Source organism: Spinacia oleracea, chromosome 4 (assembly GCF_020520425.1).
Source record: "Spinacia oleracea cultivar Varoflay chromosome 4, BTI_SOV_V1, whole genome shotgun sequence".
Classification (NCBI taxonomy): Eukaryota; Viridiplantae; Streptophyta; class Magnoliopsida; order Caryophyllales; family Amaranthaceae; genus Spinacia; species Spinacia oleracea.
Genome location: NC_079490.1, coordinates 134870441 through 134889176, shown reverse-complemented (window position 1 = coordinate 134889176; position 18736 = coordinate 134870441). Strand labels below are relative to the sequence as shown.

Sequence of the window (18736 nt, the reverse complement as noted above, 5' to 3'; positions counted from 1 at the left end):
GAAATCCTCGCCACTACTCGTTTCTGTGGTCCCCAACACTACCTAAAAAAGAAAACAAAACGGTGAGCCGAAGACTCAGTAACGAGTAACCCAAGCATCTTAACATCATTTCAATTCATTTTATTTAATAAACATGGAGAATAGAATATAGTAAATTTTTTTAATAAAATCATCATTTCAGAAGCATCATTTCGGAAACATTATTTCAGGAACATTATTTCAGGAACATTGTTTCAGGAACATCGTTTCTTTAACCTTTTTCCTTTTAACAATATTATTTTGGTCGTTAGGACTTTACAAGAAAACATGGTAGGACGTCTCCTACGAACAGGGGAAGCCAGTGCTTCATAACAGGGGGAACCTGGGTTCAATATCAGGGGAAGCCAATGCTTCTTATCAGGGGGAACCTGGGTTCCATATCAGGGGAAGCCAGTGTTTCTTATCAGGGAGAACCTAGGTTCCATATCAGGGGAAGCCAGTGCTTCTTATCAGGGGGAGCCTGAGCTCCATATCAGGGGAACTTGACCAGTTCTTACACTTTCATTTATCATGTTTACATTTCTTTTAATGGAACATTAATCAGGAAATTTCATTCATTCAGGATATTTCAATAAAACCATTAAATCTCGTTATTTCATAAAATCGTTTCTTTCAGGAATAATAATTCATTTAAATCAATATTTTGCATAAATCTGCATTATCATAAAACAATTCAATCAAATCATACTTTTAATCCCGCAAATCATAAAACAACATTATAAAAACATCAGTCATTCATAATATCATTCATAAATACATTTCGAAGGGACTGTGGGTACTAGCAATAACCGTTAACTCAATTCCACGATTTGCTAGCTTTGCCCTTGGTTCGTTCTTTCTGAGCTCCGAGTCTGAATTCTTTCAAAATATTAAATTATTGAATTAATATTAAAACGACAAACAATTTAAAATCAATCATTCCGAAATAATAATTATATATATTATAAGTCCATTTACATAAATATCATTAAAAATCCATTTTAATAGAAATTCAACAATAAACTATAGCCTCTTCATTTAAATAATAAATAATTATTTGTAGTCATTTATATAAATGATTGTTAATACATTTGAAAATCTGAAATAGAAATTAAAAAGAGTTAAAAACTTACCAAAGCCCAAATATTAGTATTGGGCCAGCCTTTGATTTGGGTTTATTAGAGCAAGGAAGCAAGAGTCAGGAATTTGGTTGGGTTTCCTGACTTCTTGCAAGTCGACAAAAGGGAGAGGAGTGGGCAACAAGGCAAGAAGGAGGGAGAAGAAAAAGGGAGGAGGGTGCGGCGGTGGTCCGCGACTGGAGGAAGGAGGTGAGAGGCGCAGGCAAGCAGCACGCCGGAATGACGGCGCTGATGGTGGTAGGTGCGGCGCTGCCGCGGAAAGAGAGGCAGGGGAGGCGGCGGGAGAACGAGGGAAAGAGGGGCGGGCAAGGAAGCGATGGTGGTGTTCGATGGTCTAAAGTCGAGTGTGGTGGTTTCCGGTAGGGAGAAAAAAAACAGCGGTGGCTCTATGGTGGTGGTGGTGTTGGCGGTGTTAATGGTGGTTGTGGTGGTTCGAAATCGAAATTATAAGAGTAAAAAGGTAAGGAAATTTCATGGGTTTTGATGGTGAAAAATTGAATTGAAATGCTTTGACTGTTGTAGATTGAACATGATGTCGAGTTTTCCATATTGGGCCATTGTTGAGTCCAATGCATTTTGAACATGGGCTTCATTGGTGACATTGCAATGGATGTATGAGGCTACTAATGGGCCTATATTTTTGCAAACTGATTGGCCCAAGTCATCTTGAATATCAGCAATCATGTCTTTGGCACCATGTTTGGTAAAAAGTTTAGCAGCATATTCACCAATTCCACTAGCACCTCCTGTGATGAGTGCAACTTTGCCTTCCAATCTAGGAACAAGATACAATATTTGATTATGAATAGCTGAAATGCCTAACCAATATTCGATATGTGCATAGAAGTTGTATAATATTAAATGACAAATTTGTAAATAATTGCAAAAGTTTTAAAATTAAAATACTTCTAAAGTTTACTTTTGTTCTTGAATCGGTAACATTTGTTTTAGAACAATACGGTACAAAATTTAACCTTCATGTTCAACATGGGTTCTCCTCGACCCTATCCACCTAAAACTCGCCCCAAATCCAAATTAGCTCTAAAGGTGAATCGGTGCTAACACAAAAAAAATATGTGTTCTCCTCTATAGCTCTGTCAATAATATGGAAACAATTTACTAAAGTGCCCCTAATATGCGTATGTTCGTCTACCCCGAATATATACTCGGACGGCCTCTTATGAATAACCTCAGTATAAAAGTATTAAAATACACATGAATGTTAATTTGACGCATTGGATCTCGTTCAACAGAACACTACTAATAATTAAGTGCTTCATTGCGTTTTAGGATTGATAATAACCTAAAGTAGTAATACTTCCGACTAACATTATAATTTATAAATACAGTAAGTAAATGATAAGCTTAGAAGTTAAAATATACGTTTACCTCCGGGCAGCAGCAGATAACACAGAGACGCTTGCCATATTCCGGTCTTTCTAATTTGATGATTGCTTGCTATGCATTTCTCACCCACTCTACGCACTGCGGCACAGCTCACAGCTGTAGTACGGCCCATTTAATTATTCAATCTTAGGGTCTTACCATCTAACTACTCGGTCATCAATCATATGGTTGCAATATACGTATTTTATTCGTTCCATAAATACCGCACTATGGTTGACTTTTATTCTTCTAACACATTATTTTGACTCATAATATCTCAAATGATGTGTAATTAAAAATTATAAAAAATTGATAATGTAGAAAATATATATCGATACGAATCTAACATGACCTCAAATGACTACAATTTTCTTACGTATGAATAAAAAAGATGATCAAAGTCGTAGTGTGAATAGTGTAAAAATTCAAATAGTGCGATATTTACGGAACAGAGAAAAGAATATATTTTTGAAATATTACCTTTTCTTTATAGAGTCTAAACGTTTACCCCTTGCGAAATTGAACTTATTAACCGCCAAAACGTGTCTTTACTATCTTATGACAGTCAAAAGTAAAAAATTGAACGATCTTGGTGGAATAATGGGATTATTTTGGAAAAACATAGCATGAGACAGTCTTGCATAATATAATTGTTCTCATTTTAAATCATCACATATATGATATAGCCCTTTACCCTTAACAAGAGCACGCGACGCGAAATCGAAAGAGTTAGTCATTGTTGTCGAGTTGTCGGTTGTGCCGCGGTGGACAGCATGGTTATTACACTTATACACCCAAATAAAGGTTGGTTTGTCTCAGAGATGCTGGGCTATAATTATGGGCCTTGATCAGATGTGGACTTACAGTAGATAGCCACAAATTTTTTTTCGAACTTGAGTTTTTAAACCCTACGATTAGTGATTAATCGGATTGTTATTCACATTTAAGAAAAAAGGCCCTGAAATTCAACAAAACCTCACTCCGTAACTTTTTTTTGTTGCCAATTAATCAGAGAATCATGTCGTGTGAGACCACCAAACAGATCTTCATCCTCTCCGGCCAAAGTAACATGGCCGGCCGTGGTGGCGTCATCAAATACACCGACCACCACCACAAGAAATGGGACGGCATTGTTCCACCGGAATGTCAACCCCACCCAACAATCCACCGCCTCAACGCCCACCTCCAATGGGAGCAAGCGCGTGATCCTCTACATTCCGACATCGACAACCGTAAGGTTTGCGGTATTGGACCCGGAATGCCCTTTGCCAATGTGATCAGAGAGCGCGTGGATGGCAGTATTGGACTCATCCCGTGTGCCGTTGGCGGAACCGCGATAAAAGAGTGGGCGCGTGGGGCACACTTGTATGAGAGTATGGTGAAGAGAGCTAAAGCTGGTGTGGAGAACGGTGGAGGTGAGATAAAAGCGTTGTTGTGGTACCAAGGAGAGAGTGATGCGACGGCGCATGATGTGGACGCCTATAAAGAGAGACTGGGGAAATTTATTTGTGATGTGAGGAAGGATCTTCAGCTGCCTTTGCTTCCAATTATACAGGTAGAATATTGTCCCTTTCCCTCCTAAAGTTATGATCTAATTTGGGAATGAAATTACATCAAGAACTTACTAAACTTGGCAAAATCTATATCATCTTGTTTGTTTCAAACGGGAATCAAATTCGCTTGTGAACTTCCTATGAAATGGAAAAAGGAATTGCCGCCTTACCCATTTTAACTATTTCATGCAAATATGATTTTTAGGAAGTCGCAATTCCTCTATTTAATTTAATTTAATTTAATTTGTTGGTCTTGTTTGGTAATTAGAGTTGCTCACATTTATGGGGTACTGTAGTTGTTAACAAATTGTATTAGCAGTTTGGAGTAGTTGTTTTGTTTGACAATACTAATTGAAACAAACTTGACAAGGTAACGTAACCAACTAATCACGATAGCCGGATTGGCTGAGTGTTTGATGAAATTATTCGTTTAAGGAGCTGAAACTTTTAAATAATAAGTTAATTATAGTTTACATTTGAAAAATTTAAAGACCTTATGTCGATAATTAAACTAACATCTCAATTTAAATCTATATTATACTTCGTATTTTAGGTGTTTTCCAACCGAGTCTACTCATAAGCCTAAAATTTAGCACTTTTTATTTAAACGTGTCTGAAACGGGTTGGCAGAGCCTAAGTTGTTTGTCGCTTTTTTGAATTAAATGATAGGGATATAGGAATTTCACGGTTTCTACTTTCAACACTACAGTTACAAACCTCCCTTCCGAAAAGCTCCTACATTTGGCTTTTTTTTAATCCTCTCTCAACAAAACACTCTCATTAGAGGTTTATACTTTATACTATAACGTTTGAACTAGTCAACCCACTTTTTTAGCTCCAAATCTCTATTTTTCCCGCAAACACCTTGTAGATATTGATCACGTTTTTTTTTTACGGTTTCAACTTATATAGTTATAGAGTCACTGTTAGATTTATGATTTTACTTAAGGTATTGGAATCCTCTTAATTTTTTTTCATCCGTTTTCTATCTAATGGCACATAAGCTAGTAAAAACAATACCCTAAACGAAAATACCTCTATTTTCCCACGATCGTTGATTTAGGAAATGAGCCATCCATTTAATTTACGAAACGAAGAGGATCTCCTCCCTTGTGTTCAACAGACAACAATCATAGTAGTGTAGGAACTATGACTAATAAGAACAATAATTAGAACAAGCCTATCTGTAACAATGTCGTGGCGTGACACCAATCACTGCCCTAAAGTCGAATTTGCCCCGCTAAGTACACGCGGACTCGTAGCAACCGACCCCCAGGGATACACGACTCCAATCCTTCGGTGTACGACGAAGAACTAGATTGAGAACACCCTTAAGCAATGCCCAGAACAACGGAGGTTTTGTGTTTTTATTTCGGAGAAGAGGAGAAGAACCAATATTTCTGTGTGTTTTCTGTGGAAAAAGATGATGAATTTATAGAGAGTTTTTGGGAAACTGTAACAGCCATAAACGGCTAGTGGAGCAGTTACCGGAGTAATGGGGAACTCCAACAGTCATAAAACGGCATAAAACGGCTAGTGGAGCAGTTACCGGAGTAATGGGGAACTCCAACAGTCATAAAACGGCTAGTGTGGTTAATGGAGCAGTTTCCAGAGTTAGTGGGTTGATTAAGTCTCCTGACTTAATCAAACTGCCCTTGACCAAAAAGAATAACCCGGTCCACAAAACCCACCCTTCGCCAAGTACCAAGGCCCTCGCCCGAGCCCGGCCCGACGCGCGTGTGTGTGTTGTGACCACCCATGCCACTCTCAAGCACTCTTAAACAAATGATTAAAGGGTAGTGCAATATATAAAGAAGGTAGTATGTGGGTTTTTTATCAATGTGGGACAATTGGTTTTTCATTCTTTTGAAGCATTCCTTTTTTGGAGGAACAAACTCCAACAAGTAGTACTTGAGAGTGTAGACTGTAGTTGGTATGAAGTCATTATGAATTTCTTTAGAATCTTGTAAGTAGAAGTGCTCAATTGGAACTACTACTTGTAGTTATGAAAACATTGGTATGAATATTTATAAACTTTGATGATGAGAGCTAAGGCATTCGAGGAAACAATTACATTTTGTGTATTTTCGTAGCCGCGACATTTGAATCAAAATTACTAGTTATAACATACTATAAAAGATCAAAGAAGTTGATCTTCTTTTACCTTCTTAGGTAATGCCAAGTTAAGCTATAAACTCTGTAATTCTGTATATACGAAGTATATGATTGAAAATGCTTAATTTCATCAGGTGGCACTTGCATCCGGGGATGAAAAATACATAGAAAAGGTGAGAGAAGCACAACTTGGGATCAAACTCCCAAATGTTGTATGTGTGGATGCTAAAGGGTTGAAGCTCAATGATGACAATCTCCATTTATCTACTGAAGCTCAAATTCAATTAGGTCAGAAGTTAGCTGATGCTTACCTCTGCCATTTTAATCCTTCCCCCTCTTAGGCTTCATATGCTGCATTACTGCACATCTTATATATATACTCGGTATATGGAAATGTATTTTCGATCCTGCAGTCTAATTAACCAGTTAATATGTTTTCTGTTTTTGTTTTTGTTGTTGTTGTTGTTGCTGCTGCTGCTGCTGCTGCCGTTGTTGTGTGTGTTCTTTAACTTGTTTTGACACTCGACTCTTGAATGGAAATCCTTTCTCATATATGTGTTCTACTTTGTCTTTATCACCATTTATCAAGTTACCTCAGATCTCATTGTCATCAGAACCTAATCTTACCTATTGTATATTTGATTTTAGTAAGAAAATTTTAAAATTTATATAGAGTTGAATGGATGCATGCTTTACACAAGTAATGTAATGGGAGTAGCTGGAATACAGAGAAAAATACGTGTTGACGTGCAGAAGCTGCTGCTATATATAAATTGTATCTGCGGCAAATGAGGATGGCTAAAGAATTCAAATTTGCAAGTTGCAAGTCAAAGTTTACAAAACACACCACCCCAATCTGAAAGCAAAGCTCCAGGAATCAGGGGGGAAACAAATATAAAATGTTCAAGAAATGAAACGAACAGCACAAAAAAGAAGGAAGAAGAAGAAGAAGATTCACAGTTAATCAGATAATGTCTTCTGAAAACTCCAAACAGATCTTCATCCTTTCAGGACAAAGCAACATGTCAGGTCGCGGAGGAATCATTAAGTACTCCGAAACTGACCAGAAATGGGATGGTGTTGTTCCACCCGAGTGTCAGCCACACCCTTCAATCCTCCGCCTCAGCGCCCAACTTCTTTGGGAGCAGGCGGAAGAGCCTCTACATGCTGATATAGACACTCGGAAGGTTTGTGGTGTGGGGCCCGGTATGCCCTTTGCCCACACGCTTACAGAGCGCGAGGGTGGAACTCTTGGCCTTGTACCTTGCGCTGTGGGTGCGACTGCGATCAGTGAGTGGGCGCGAGGGACACCCTTGTATAACAGTATGGTGAAGAGGGCTAAAGCTGCAGTGGTGAAAGGTTGGGATGATGAGAGTGTGATTAAAGGGTTGTTGTGGTACCAAGGAGAGAGTGATACGTTAACAGAGCGTGATGCAGCTGCGTATGAAGGAAGAATGGTGAAGTTTATTTGTAATGTTAGGGAGGATCTTCACTTACCATTGCTTCCAATTATTCAGGTATTTTACTTATTCATTTGAAGCCAATCTTTGTGGCTTTTAATTTAAGAATTGAAGATAACAAAAAAAATGCATTTCTAGAATGGTTAATTTCTTAGTGATAAATCATCACATTGATGTTTTTGTCAGAGGACCAACTTAACCAAAACTTAAGCTGGTGGTGGAAGCCCTAATGATTAGTTTTATAATATATCAGGCCCCCTCACATGAAATTAATCCCTTTGGGCTTGTAATTTGAAGCCAATCTTTGTGGGTTTTTTAGGAACAATGTCTAGTAATGAAGGAATAAACTTATCACAATCAAGTCATGTCGTGTATGAACACTGCCCTAAAGTTCAAAAATTTACGTCGTTACATACAACATGGCCTCTTGACAATCAACTTACAGGGTTACACGATATCTATCTCGTTGGTGTAGTACAAAAAGATAGACAGATTGAAAACGAAATTGATTTTTTCTCACACCTGCCAACGCATCGCGCCACAAGCTCAACCTCGACCCGCAAGCGTGTGTTGTGGCCTAGAGCCACCTCTCTTGTCTTCTACTCCCTCCATCCCTATTTTTTATTGCCCCATTTTTCTTTTCCTAACCATGTGCATAATTTATGCTCAATTCTTAATAAAACACAATATGTTCTATGGGGCAATAAAAAAGGAACGGAGGGAGTAACACACATATTAGCCGAATGGGAGTATACGAAGTAGGTGAAACACTTGTTTTTTTTTTTTGTCAATGTGAAACAAAAGCATTAATATTTTTTTGAATCAAAACCAACGTATGGGAAAACTCCAACATTTTTAACCTAAGAATTGAAGATAAAAAAAATACATTTTAAGAATAGTTTCTTAGTGAAAAAATGATCACATAGATGTTTTAATCATAGTTGTTTAACTTTGAATAATATGATTGGAAATGGTTGAATTCTTCAGGTGGCACTTGCGTCCGGGGTGGACGAAAATTACACAGAAAAGGTGAGAGAAGCTCAATTAGGGATTAAACTCCCAAATGTTTTATGTGTTGATGCAAAAGGGTTGAGCCTCAATGATGACAATATGCATTTAACAACTGAGTCCCAAGTTCATTTGGGTCACATGTTAGCCGATGCCTACCTTTGCCATTTTAATCCTTCCTTCTCCTAGCCTACATTGCCTACATACCGCGCGCACAACATAATAGTATATTACGTTGTTGTTGTTGTTGTTTTTTTTTTTTTGGGTTAACTTATGTACTACCGCATTCGTTTTCGAACAGGCAACTTAAAATATAAGTTGGGGGAATGGGGATCCTTTCAATGAGGGTCTAACATAATCATGTGTTTTACTCCTTTGTCTCTAAATACTTGTTTCTTTCTGTCGTTTCTGAATATTTATAACCGCTTTTATTTTAGCATCTGGCCACTATTTTTTCTCTCTTTTATTTGTCTCGTTTGTAACAATATTTTATTACATTACTAGTTTTCTATGCGTGATTTGTAATTTTAAAACGCACACATAATAATATTTATTTGATTAATTGCCTTTTGCCATTTTTATTTTTTTCTTCTTAGTTTTAATATTTGTTGATTTTAGCAAAAAATCTTTTTAATTGATTCCTTTTATATTCTAATATAAATGTTTTTGTGTTTCATTTATTTTTATTTTTAGTAAATGATAAAATACACAATCATTATTTACTTCTCAGACGTTCCTTTAAGTAGAAATGTTTTTCTTATGCTATTGGAGTACATAGGAAAAAAAAAGAGTATAATAATGCTCATTTGATTGTTGAAAACTTGGTAGTCCGTATTACATGATGCTGTAAACGTGCAATAGTTAGTGAATAGAGTATATGTGGTGTATCGGCGGTAAAAGGGATCGGGACTCGGCTCGAGATCCAATTTTTAGCAAGTTGCAAGTCAAAGTTGACAACACACCCTGACTCTACCCGAAGCATAAAAGGCTTAAAAAGCACATCTTACGTTAGAACTTTTAAAAGGAGACGAATAAAATATGTTACACAAATTGAACACCACCAAATGAGCCTACGTTAATGGAAGAATCAATTCTGGAGGCTTTACCTACTCAAATTTGCCCCACTAGACCACCATTAGCTAATTAATAAGTTTCAATTAAGATTTACTGCGTATAAGTTAGGGGTGAACAGAAATATTGTGTACCCGGTCTCGGACACGGAATCGCAAAGGACCAGGCAGCCGGCAAGTCTGGAGCCGGAGCCAGTACCGTTGGGACCGGTTCCAAATTTTAGGAACCGGTCATAACCGGTTCCAATTTTTAGGAGCCGGTCATAACCGGTTTCGGTTCTAGATCTAGATTTCTAGGACCCGGTACCAAGTGGGTACCCGTTGGTACCGATTCCGGTACCAAGCGGACACAAATAGTTCAAAAATGTGATAATTAATTGTTACGTTGGGGTTAAGAAGTCTAGAAAAAAAAACTTAAAATTTGTTAAGCGGGTAGTTTATTAGTAAAACACAGAAGTATAAAATTCATCTTTAAATTAACCGTTAATTAAAGCAAGCATTAAAAAAGTGAAGGCTAACCGGGTACCCGGTACCGGAACCGGTTCCACTGGTTTTGGTACCGGTTCCAAAATTTTTGAACCAGGTTTGATCGGACCAATTCCAAAAACCGGGACCCCATTCTGATCGGTACCGGTTACTTAGTTTTTGACCAGGTACTCGGTCGCGCTCACCCCTAATATAATATAGATTCTAAAAATCAGCTATTATTAGCTCCAATCATTTTCAATCGGTTATTATTTGGTCATATCAGATTTAATTAGCTAGTTTTAAATAAACTCAAATAAGTTCAAGTTTCATCATGTGAAATACTATTGAATTTAAATTCATACTCCGTACGATGTATTGTAGACCAGTTGAAGATTTAAATAATATAGTGTGTAATTTGTACAATTATATTTAAAAAATTGGAGGGCATGACTAGCAATACACTACATAATTTTTTTTCCCAGGGATTCGGGTCCACACATACCATCAGAAAGTAAATACTTCCCCGTCCCTTTTTGTTTTCGATTTATAAGTGGTGTACAATATTTAATGTACACCAGAGTAAAATTAACACAAAAAAATGCTTAAAAGTTACCCTTATATATATAAAAGTTATGTTTTGTTTAGTGATAAAAAAAAGGAATAGAGAGAATACCTAACATTAATCAACTATTTAAAAGTAACTCAACTTTTGATCAACAATTTAAGTACTCCTCCTTCCCTAAATTTTCTTTACGTTTGGTGTTTTGAACACATTTTAACGTGTAATAAAGATTATTTTTTTCAAAATGCAAATTATTCCATCATTAATCCTGTTTTCATTATCCCTAAATGTTTTTTACGTTTGATATTTATAACCGGTGTACAATAAATATTGTATGCCGGAGTAAAAGTTAACTCAAAATTTTTAAAATTTACTCTTATATACTTTCTTCGTTACATAAATATTGCACCATCTTGTTTTTTGCACTATTCATATTAGACCCTTGGTCATCTTTTGTATTTCATAAGTAATAACAATTGTAGTCATGTGGGATCTTGCTAAATCCGTATTGACATATACGGATTATTTTCTAAATATCAAACTTTTTATAACTTTTAGTTATACATAATTTGAGATTAAAAGTCAAAGTATGCATTTGAAAGAGTAAAGTCGTCAATGGTGCAATATTTAATTAGGAACAGATGAAGTATGTAAAAATTATCTATTTTTTAATAATAATTTTTTTATTTAATAAAATTATTTCTTCAAGATCACTAATAATGTATAGAAATAGTCCTTTAACCCTTTAAAATGTTTATCTATTAACTTTTTTTTATAATATAAAAGTTAATCAAAATATATTAAAAGTTACTTCCTCCGTTTCTTTTTGTTTATTACGTTTGGACTTTTGCACGTTTATTAACGTATAATAAAGGTTTCTTTCCTTTTTTATTAAAAAATTAATCCCAAGTAAAACCTCAATCCACTAATCTTACAACAATCAATAAGATTTTTTTATTTATCAAAATGAATCAATAATGGAAAAGCACAAATATTGCTAACTTAACATACTTGGGAAATTACAAAGATATTTAATGAGTTGAAAAAATTGGACCAATTAAAATTAAAAGATGGCACAAAAAATGATAGTATGATAAGTTTATAAAGGGAAAGATTCTCTCACGTAACAAACATTGTGAAACAAGCTAAAAGGAATATGTAACAAACAAAAAGAAATGGAGAGAGTACCAAATACCAGGTAAAAGTTTTGAAAAAAACATGTAAAAATTATCTTGGTGAACAATAAATTTATTATACATTTTGTGCGTGCAAAACTTGTTGGTGAGATATTGGGGTAGGGGTATGGATTAGGATAAAGAAGTTCTATTTTTTTTTAGGGGATGGGGATAAAAAGCCATTTTATCCTACCAAAATAATATGTGTGGGGAGATGATGGAAGGGTAGGGCCAATGTAGGGGTGAGTATGGGTTATTTACTATCATTTTCCCAATAACACCCATGACAAAACTTAAATATTATTAATTTTTAATTGGTTATTGTGCAACATAAAATATAAAAGTATTTATCAAAATCGAGTGTTGCACGGGACCTAACGTAATTTACAATTGTTTAAAAAGTTACCCTTATATATGTAAAAGTTATACTTCCTCTGTTCAGTTTTATTGGCAACGTTTGTCACTTTTACGCATGTCAATGCACAACTTTGGTCATTAATATCTTTAATTCTCTTTAAGCAAAAATTATAAAAATTTAATATTTTAACAATACGCATTAAGAAGAATCTAACAAGACCCCACGTGACTATGTTTTACCTTATGTATAAATCAGCAACAATGATCAAAGTATAATATGTGAATAGTGTAGAAATTACAAACGTTGCGAGTATTAAAAAATCGGAGGAAGTATATTTTTCAATAATAATTTTTTTCATTTTACTAATAAATATTTCTACAAAATCATTAAATAATGTATGAAATTAATTATTTAATTCTTTAAAAGGTTTATCCATCAACTTTTCTTTTTTGTAATATAAAAGTTAATCAATCCTATTCAAAGTTAAAAAAAAGGGTAAAAGTTATTCCGGTATAAAATAAATTTATTGTAAATCTTGTGAGTTCAATACATTTCGATTGCTAAATCTTCTTGTTCAATCCTTTATCCAAATCAAGCTGTAAGTTTCCGTCGATCTATCTTTTAACTTTGATATTGACGAGACGTATTACAATTGCATAAACTTTTCAGAAAGACCGATCTACGATAATATATTGTGTGGTGACTCAAAAAAGGAAGGTTATCCGCACATGTTCTATTCTTTTAGTTACCCTTATTGATGTTATTAGTTTTCTTTATTATAGTTATAAGTTACCTTATTTTCTGGGTTATTAACTCAAATGGTAGAGCAATGTATAATATTGTACATGGTGTGGGTTCAAGCCCCATATAGCCTACTACCTATATTACACTTGTGTATTGGTGTATTCTCATTGTTAGTGTTGTATTGGTCATGGTTATAATTGTAAAAAACATACCACTCTTGATCAGAGTCACTTCATTGTTTATTGGTTATGATAACATTTATTTTTGAGTAAGGTAACTTTAGTCCTCGAATAAGATCACTTATTTCTTTGGTCGGCTACACTTTTATCTTTGGACTGGGTCACTTTTTACCTTGAGTGAGTTCTATTTTTCACTTTTTACGCGCTAGGTTGGATGTACAGTAAAATACCGTAGATTGACTTAACACTGAATGAACAATTACCCCGATCTGATTCACCGAAAGCTCTTAACTTGATCTCATAATTTGCAGGGTAGTATAATCCCCAATCTAGGGTTCTAGCCAAATATTTTATAATTAGAATTGATATTATATCCCCTCTATTTTATGGTATATGATAAAGTTGTAAATAATCGTAATTCTCATATTTTCTTTTACTGGTAACATATTCAAGGAATACCCAATTGCTCCGTAATAAATTTTCCAAAAAAAAAAGAAAAAGAAAAATCACCTAAAAATTACTCCCGGGCGATTCAGGTGAGATCCAACTTTCGATTCACTCGTGGGATCCGGGCGGTCCGGGGGGGACCACGATCACAGGGCGTTTCGAATAAAAGAAAAAATTGTTATTTTTTTATAATTCTTTTTGGTCTATTAGTCAAATAAAAAATGGAATCATTCTTCGAGTCTTTTCTATCGAATCGATCATAACCACTACCTACAGAAAATACAAATATAATAGAAAAGAACTGTCTTTTCTGTATACTTTCCTCGGTTCTCTTGCTACCGCGGGCTTTACGCAATCGATCGGGCTTTTCAAATCCTCCTAGCCATTATCCTACTGCAATAATTCTTGCTAAGAAGAACACCCATGTTGTGGCAATTCCACCCAGAAGGTAATGGGTTACTCCTACAACACGTCTTTATAATAAAGATTCTTTTTCTTTTTTATTAAAAAATAAACCCAAGTAAAACATCAATCCACTAATCATTTTCACAACTAATAAGATTGTTTTATTTATCAAAATGAACCAATAATGAAAAAACACACAAATTGTTAACTTAATATACTTAGTAAATTGTAAAGAAATTTAATGAGTTGAAAAATTGAACCACTTAAAATTGAAAGTTAGCACAAATGAGTTTATAAAAGGTAATATTTTCCCACGTAACAAACATTGTGAAACAGCTTGAAAGGAGTACGTAACAAACAAAAAGAACCGAGGGAGTACCGTAGAAAGCAACGTCATAAACAACATTGCGTCAATTTGTATTAGACTACCAACCACAAATTACCACTCACCACCAACCCCAAATACAGGGAACCCGACAAATCCACACTCAACCCCACACCGTGACTAACACGCTCCACCTTCTTAACCACCACACTCCCCATTTTCCCGCGCAGTTTCATAGCACGTGAATTCAACCTCCCCTCTCTCCTATCAGTCACTATATCTCTCTCCATCCTCCAAAACCCCTTTAAAACCTCGCAATCCTCCCTTTCCACGGCGGCGCACCATCAACAAAACCCAGATATTTTCATCTCATTTCCACCCCCACAACAATGGCCGCCGCTTCATCTGCTTCAACGGCTTTAATCTCAAAACAATCTATCACCCTCAAAAACAGATACATCAACCCCAGCATTTCCCCCAATTCCCAGCTTTCTCTCTCCTCAAAACTCTCCGTCACTCCGTCGATCTCCCTCTTCTCGCACAACCCTCTTCGTCGACTCACCCCCGCCGCATCCCAGAAAAAGTTTACCGTCTCCGCTTCCGTCGATGCGAAACCCACCGTTTTGGTCGCTGAAAAGCTTGGCGATGCGGGGTTAGACCTTCTGAAATCATTCGCAAATGTTGATTGTTCGTATAATCTGACCCCGGAAGAGCTTTGCACTAAGATCTCGCTTTGCGATGCTTTGATTGTGCGGAGTGGGACCAAGGTTACCCGCGAGGTGTTTGAGTCGTCTGGTGGAAGGTTGAAGGTGGTTGGAAGGGCTGGTGTTGGGATAGATAATGTAGATCTGGGTGCTGCGACGGAGCATGGGTGTTTGGTTGTTAATGCTCCAACCGCTAACACCGTCGCGGCGGCTGAGCATGGGATTGCTCTTTTGACTGCGATGTCCAGGAACGTTGCTCAAGCTGATGCTTCTGTCAAGGCTGGTTAGTCTTTTTTGTAATTTCTTTTTCTTTGCGGCATTTCGTCGAACACTTGGTCGGCGTTTATTTTGTTTTTGTTAGTTAGGGGGTTGCTTCTGTTGGGTTGTTAGATCTGTTTAATGGTTGTTGTAGTTCTTATTGAATTTGATTTCTTTAGTGTAGGATTGTTTGTTGTTAATTGTGGTAAAATCTTGATTTTGAATAGTTGGGTGTAACCGTTGTAAAATGGAATATGCATTTCGAAGCTAGGGATTGATTTTTGTACTGATTGGTTTATTTGGGGTGTTATTGCTCTGGTTATGCAGGGTTTAAGCTTTTTGTTGTTTTTAATAGTTGGGTGTAAAATGGAATCTGTTACATGGCAGTGGTTAGCTGGTCGGTATGCTCTATAACTGTGTAGAACTTTTGCCCAGCACCCTTGTGGAAAAGTATCTGATTTCTTTTGGAATGTCAAACTCTTTGCAACAACCTTAGTTATTGTTCTTTGTTTATGCCCAATTCAGGGGAATGGAAGAGGAATAAGTATGTGGGTGTATCACTTGTTGGGAAGAAACTTGCTGTTATGGGTTTCGGGAAGGTTGGGACTGAAGTTGCAAGGCGTGCCAAGGGGCTTGGCATGCATGTGATTGCCCATGATCCCTATGCACCAGCTGATCGTGCACGAGCTATCGGAGTGGAGCTCGTTTCCTTTGATGACGCCTTAGCTACAGCAGATTTCATTTCCCTTCACATGCCTCTCACTTCTGCTACAACAAAGGTTCTTAATGATGAAACTTTTGCTAAGATGAAGAAAGGAGTAATGATTGTGAATGTTGCTCGTGGTGGAGTGATTGATGAAGATGCTCTTGTTAGGGCTCTGGATTCTGGGATTGTGGCTCAGGTACGTACCTTTTAGATTTTTATTGAGGGCACTTTTTTCCATTGTTTTTGTTTGAAGAATATATCAAAACTTTTCTTTTGAAGGCTGCACTTGATGTCTTCACACAAGAGCCCCCAGCAAAGGATAGTAAGTTGATACAGCATGAAAGAGTTACTGCAACTCCACATCTTGGTGCTAGTACCATGGAAGCTCAGGTAGGTTAAGTGCTACACACTGTGATTTGGTGATCATTATATATACCACTATGTCATTACAAAATAGTGTTTTATTTGCAGGAAGGAGTTGCCATTGAAATTGCAGAAGCAGTTATTGGGGCCTTAAACGGAGAGCTTGCTGCAACTGCAGTGAATGCACCAATGGTTCCTGCTGAGGTAAACCCACTGTCTTTCTTAACTCTTCAGAAGCCATTGGACCTTCTCTATTTATGATTGATTATCAAAATAAGTTCTAACTTTGGCTTCCACTGCTTGAGCTGCATTGTGTCAATTTTGGTATTTGGAATATGCTTCTATTTGTTGTTAGTAGCTCTTTACATGGCCTTATTTCGTTCTATGGCTGGTCTGGATATAATTACATGGACCATTGTGATTGTTTACAGTAGTGTGTTCCTTCTTTCTACTACTCCGTACTACATGTATGTTTCTTCACTGGTTTACCACCTACTACTACAGAAGTATGGGCAGAGGGCAATAAAAATCAATGATGAAAAGGTTCATGCTTGTAGCAAAGATACATGATCATGTCACATGAGACACTAGTATTAAATTACTCGAAAGTTATCGCCACCACTTTCATTTATAACCTTACAGGTGCAACCGTGCAAGCTCATTAGCTTTAGATGTTTTCAGTGAACATGTTGGATTCTGTTTAGCAGTTAATTTGTGCTTGCTTTATATTTGTAAACCTATTGATTAGGTGGCTGTTAGCCTGTGGGGCACTGGTGCCCTTGAAACATTCCGACATGGTCAAAATAGATATCTCAGGTCACTTTGCTGTATAAATAAGAAAGGAAGACTTATTTTCTGCAGGATTAAAATCCTTGCAAGTAGTAGCGAGTTTTATCTGCTTTGAAGGTACTCTTTGTGATGTTTATTCGTTGAAATTCTGACTATTTTAAACAGCCATATGGCACTTGCCTTTTTGGTATCAGAACAGTTTCTAGAACTTCCATTGTTTGTTGCATAGCCTTGACCTCCTTGAGCTACTTCCAATCCTAGTTGTATTATTGACCTCTCTGACGGTTATATTTGTAGCAGCCAGTACTGAGATGCTTGATTTGTGGCTTGGTGCCATTTAGTTTAGATCATTGAATTTGGTGTTTTCTGTGGAAATAAAAGCTTCCTATCAGCTGAAGGTCTGGCATTCTTTCTTGTTTTGACCCTGTATTGGTTTTTTCCTTTAGATATCTCCTTGCTGGTGATCCTGGGTACTGTTCATCTCTGTGTCAAGAGGTTTTTTTGTGTGTGTTTGCGCGTATGCTTGTGTCTGGAACTAAAGCTTTGAGCAGTCCATGTGTTTAATTTCCATCTTTATTTGTTTGCTCAGGTCCTTATTGAGCTGAAACCTTATGTTGAACTCGCCGAGAAACTTGGCAGACTAGCAATCCAACTGGTAGCAGGTGGAAGTGGTGTTAAATCTGTGAAGGTGAGTTATGCAACCTCAAGAGCACCTGATGATCTTGACACAAGGTTGCTCCGAGCCATGATTACCAAAGGTCTGATTGAACCCATTTCCAGCACCTTTGTAAACTTGGTAAATGCTGATTTCACCGCAAAGCAGAGAGGACTTCGCATCACCGAAGAACGAGTTCTTCTAGACGGGTCACCTGAAAGCCCACTGGAGTCTATCCAGGTCCAGATTGCCAATGTGGAATCAAAATTTGCTAGTGCAATTTCAGATTCCGGAGAGATTAGACTAGAGGGGAGGGTTAAAGATGGAATTCCACACTTGATAAAGGTTGGCTCGTTCGAAGTTGATGTGAGTTTGGAGGGTAGCATTATTCTATGCAGACAGGTTGATCAACCCGGAATGATTGGTAGGGTGGGAAGTGTTTTGGGAGAGGAGAATGTGAATGTCAGTTTCATGAGTGTTGGAAGACTGGCTCCAAGAACTCATGCCGTGATGGCAATTGGGGTTGATGAACCACCAAGCAGTCAGGTAATGAAGAGGATTGGTGAGATTCCAGCTATCGAAGAGTTTGTATTTCTAAAGTCATGATCTTCTCTGATTGCAACGATGGCTGATGATTAGCAGCATAGCTATCAAGTTTGAAATGGACTGAGGAGATTCTGGCTATTGGAAACTGCATGTATTCCTTTAGCTGTGATATTCTAGTTAATAGTCCAAGAATAGATGGTACCAATTTTTGGTGGGATTTGTTGAATGTAACAAAACTTGTAACTTGTAACTTGTATCCGAGTTATTAATAATTTTGAGGTGAGGAAGAGTTTGCTCGTTTTA

General features: G+C 36.8%; 4 protein-coding genes across 4 annotated transcripts; 3 read left to right on the top strand and 1 right to left on the bottom strand.

Moving 5' to 3' along the window:
• Window positions 1-1093: 1093 nt before the first annotated feature.
• Window positions 1094-2759, bottom strand: LOC130459405 (secoisolariciresinol dehydrogenase-like). The gene is made up of 2 exons (XM_056826779.1): window positions 2547-2759; window positions 1094-1932 (listed from the first exon to the last, which is right to left on the bottom strand). The coding sequence occupies exons 1-2, from the start codon at window positions 2582-2584 to the stop codon at window positions 1629-1631; spliced, it is 342 nt and encodes a 113-aa protein (XP_056682757.1). The 5' UTR covers window positions 2585-2759; the 3' UTR covers window positions 1094-1628.
• Window positions 2760-3225: 466 nt separating this feature from the next.
• On the top strand, window positions 3226-6763 carry LOC110799438 (probable carbohydrate esterase At4g34215). Its single transcript, XM_022004709.2, has 2 exons — window positions 3226-4098; window positions 6346-6763. The coding sequence occupies exons 1-2, from the start codon at window positions 3562-3564 to the stop codon at window positions 6550-6552; spliced, it is 744 nt and encodes a 247-aa protein (XP_021860401.2). The 5' UTR covers window positions 3226-3561; the 3' UTR covers window positions 6553-6763.
• Window positions 6764-6905: 142 nt separating this feature from the next.
• LOC110799437 (probable carbohydrate esterase At4g34215) lies at window positions 6906-9293 on the top strand. The gene is made up of 2 exons (XM_022004708.2): window positions 6906-7728; window positions 8659-9293. The coding sequence occupies exons 1-2, from the start codon at window positions 7183-7185 to the stop codon at window positions 8866-8868; spliced, it is 756 nt and encodes a 251-aa protein (XP_021860400.1). The 5' UTR covers window positions 6906-7182; the 3' UTR covers window positions 8869-9293.
• Window positions 9294-14591: 5298 nt separating this feature from the next.
• On the top strand, window positions 14592-18736 carry LOC110799441 (D-3-phosphoglycerate dehydrogenase 1, chloroplastic). Its single transcript, XM_022004713.2, has 5 exons — window positions 14592-15399; window positions 15900-16276; window positions 16360-16470; window positions 16552-16647; window positions 17822-18736. Exons 1-5 carry the CDS (start codon window positions 14802-14804, stop codon window positions 18491-18493), a joined length of 1854 nt encoding a protein of 617 aa, XP_021860405.1. The 5' UTR covers window positions 14592-14801; the 3' UTR covers window positions 18494-18736.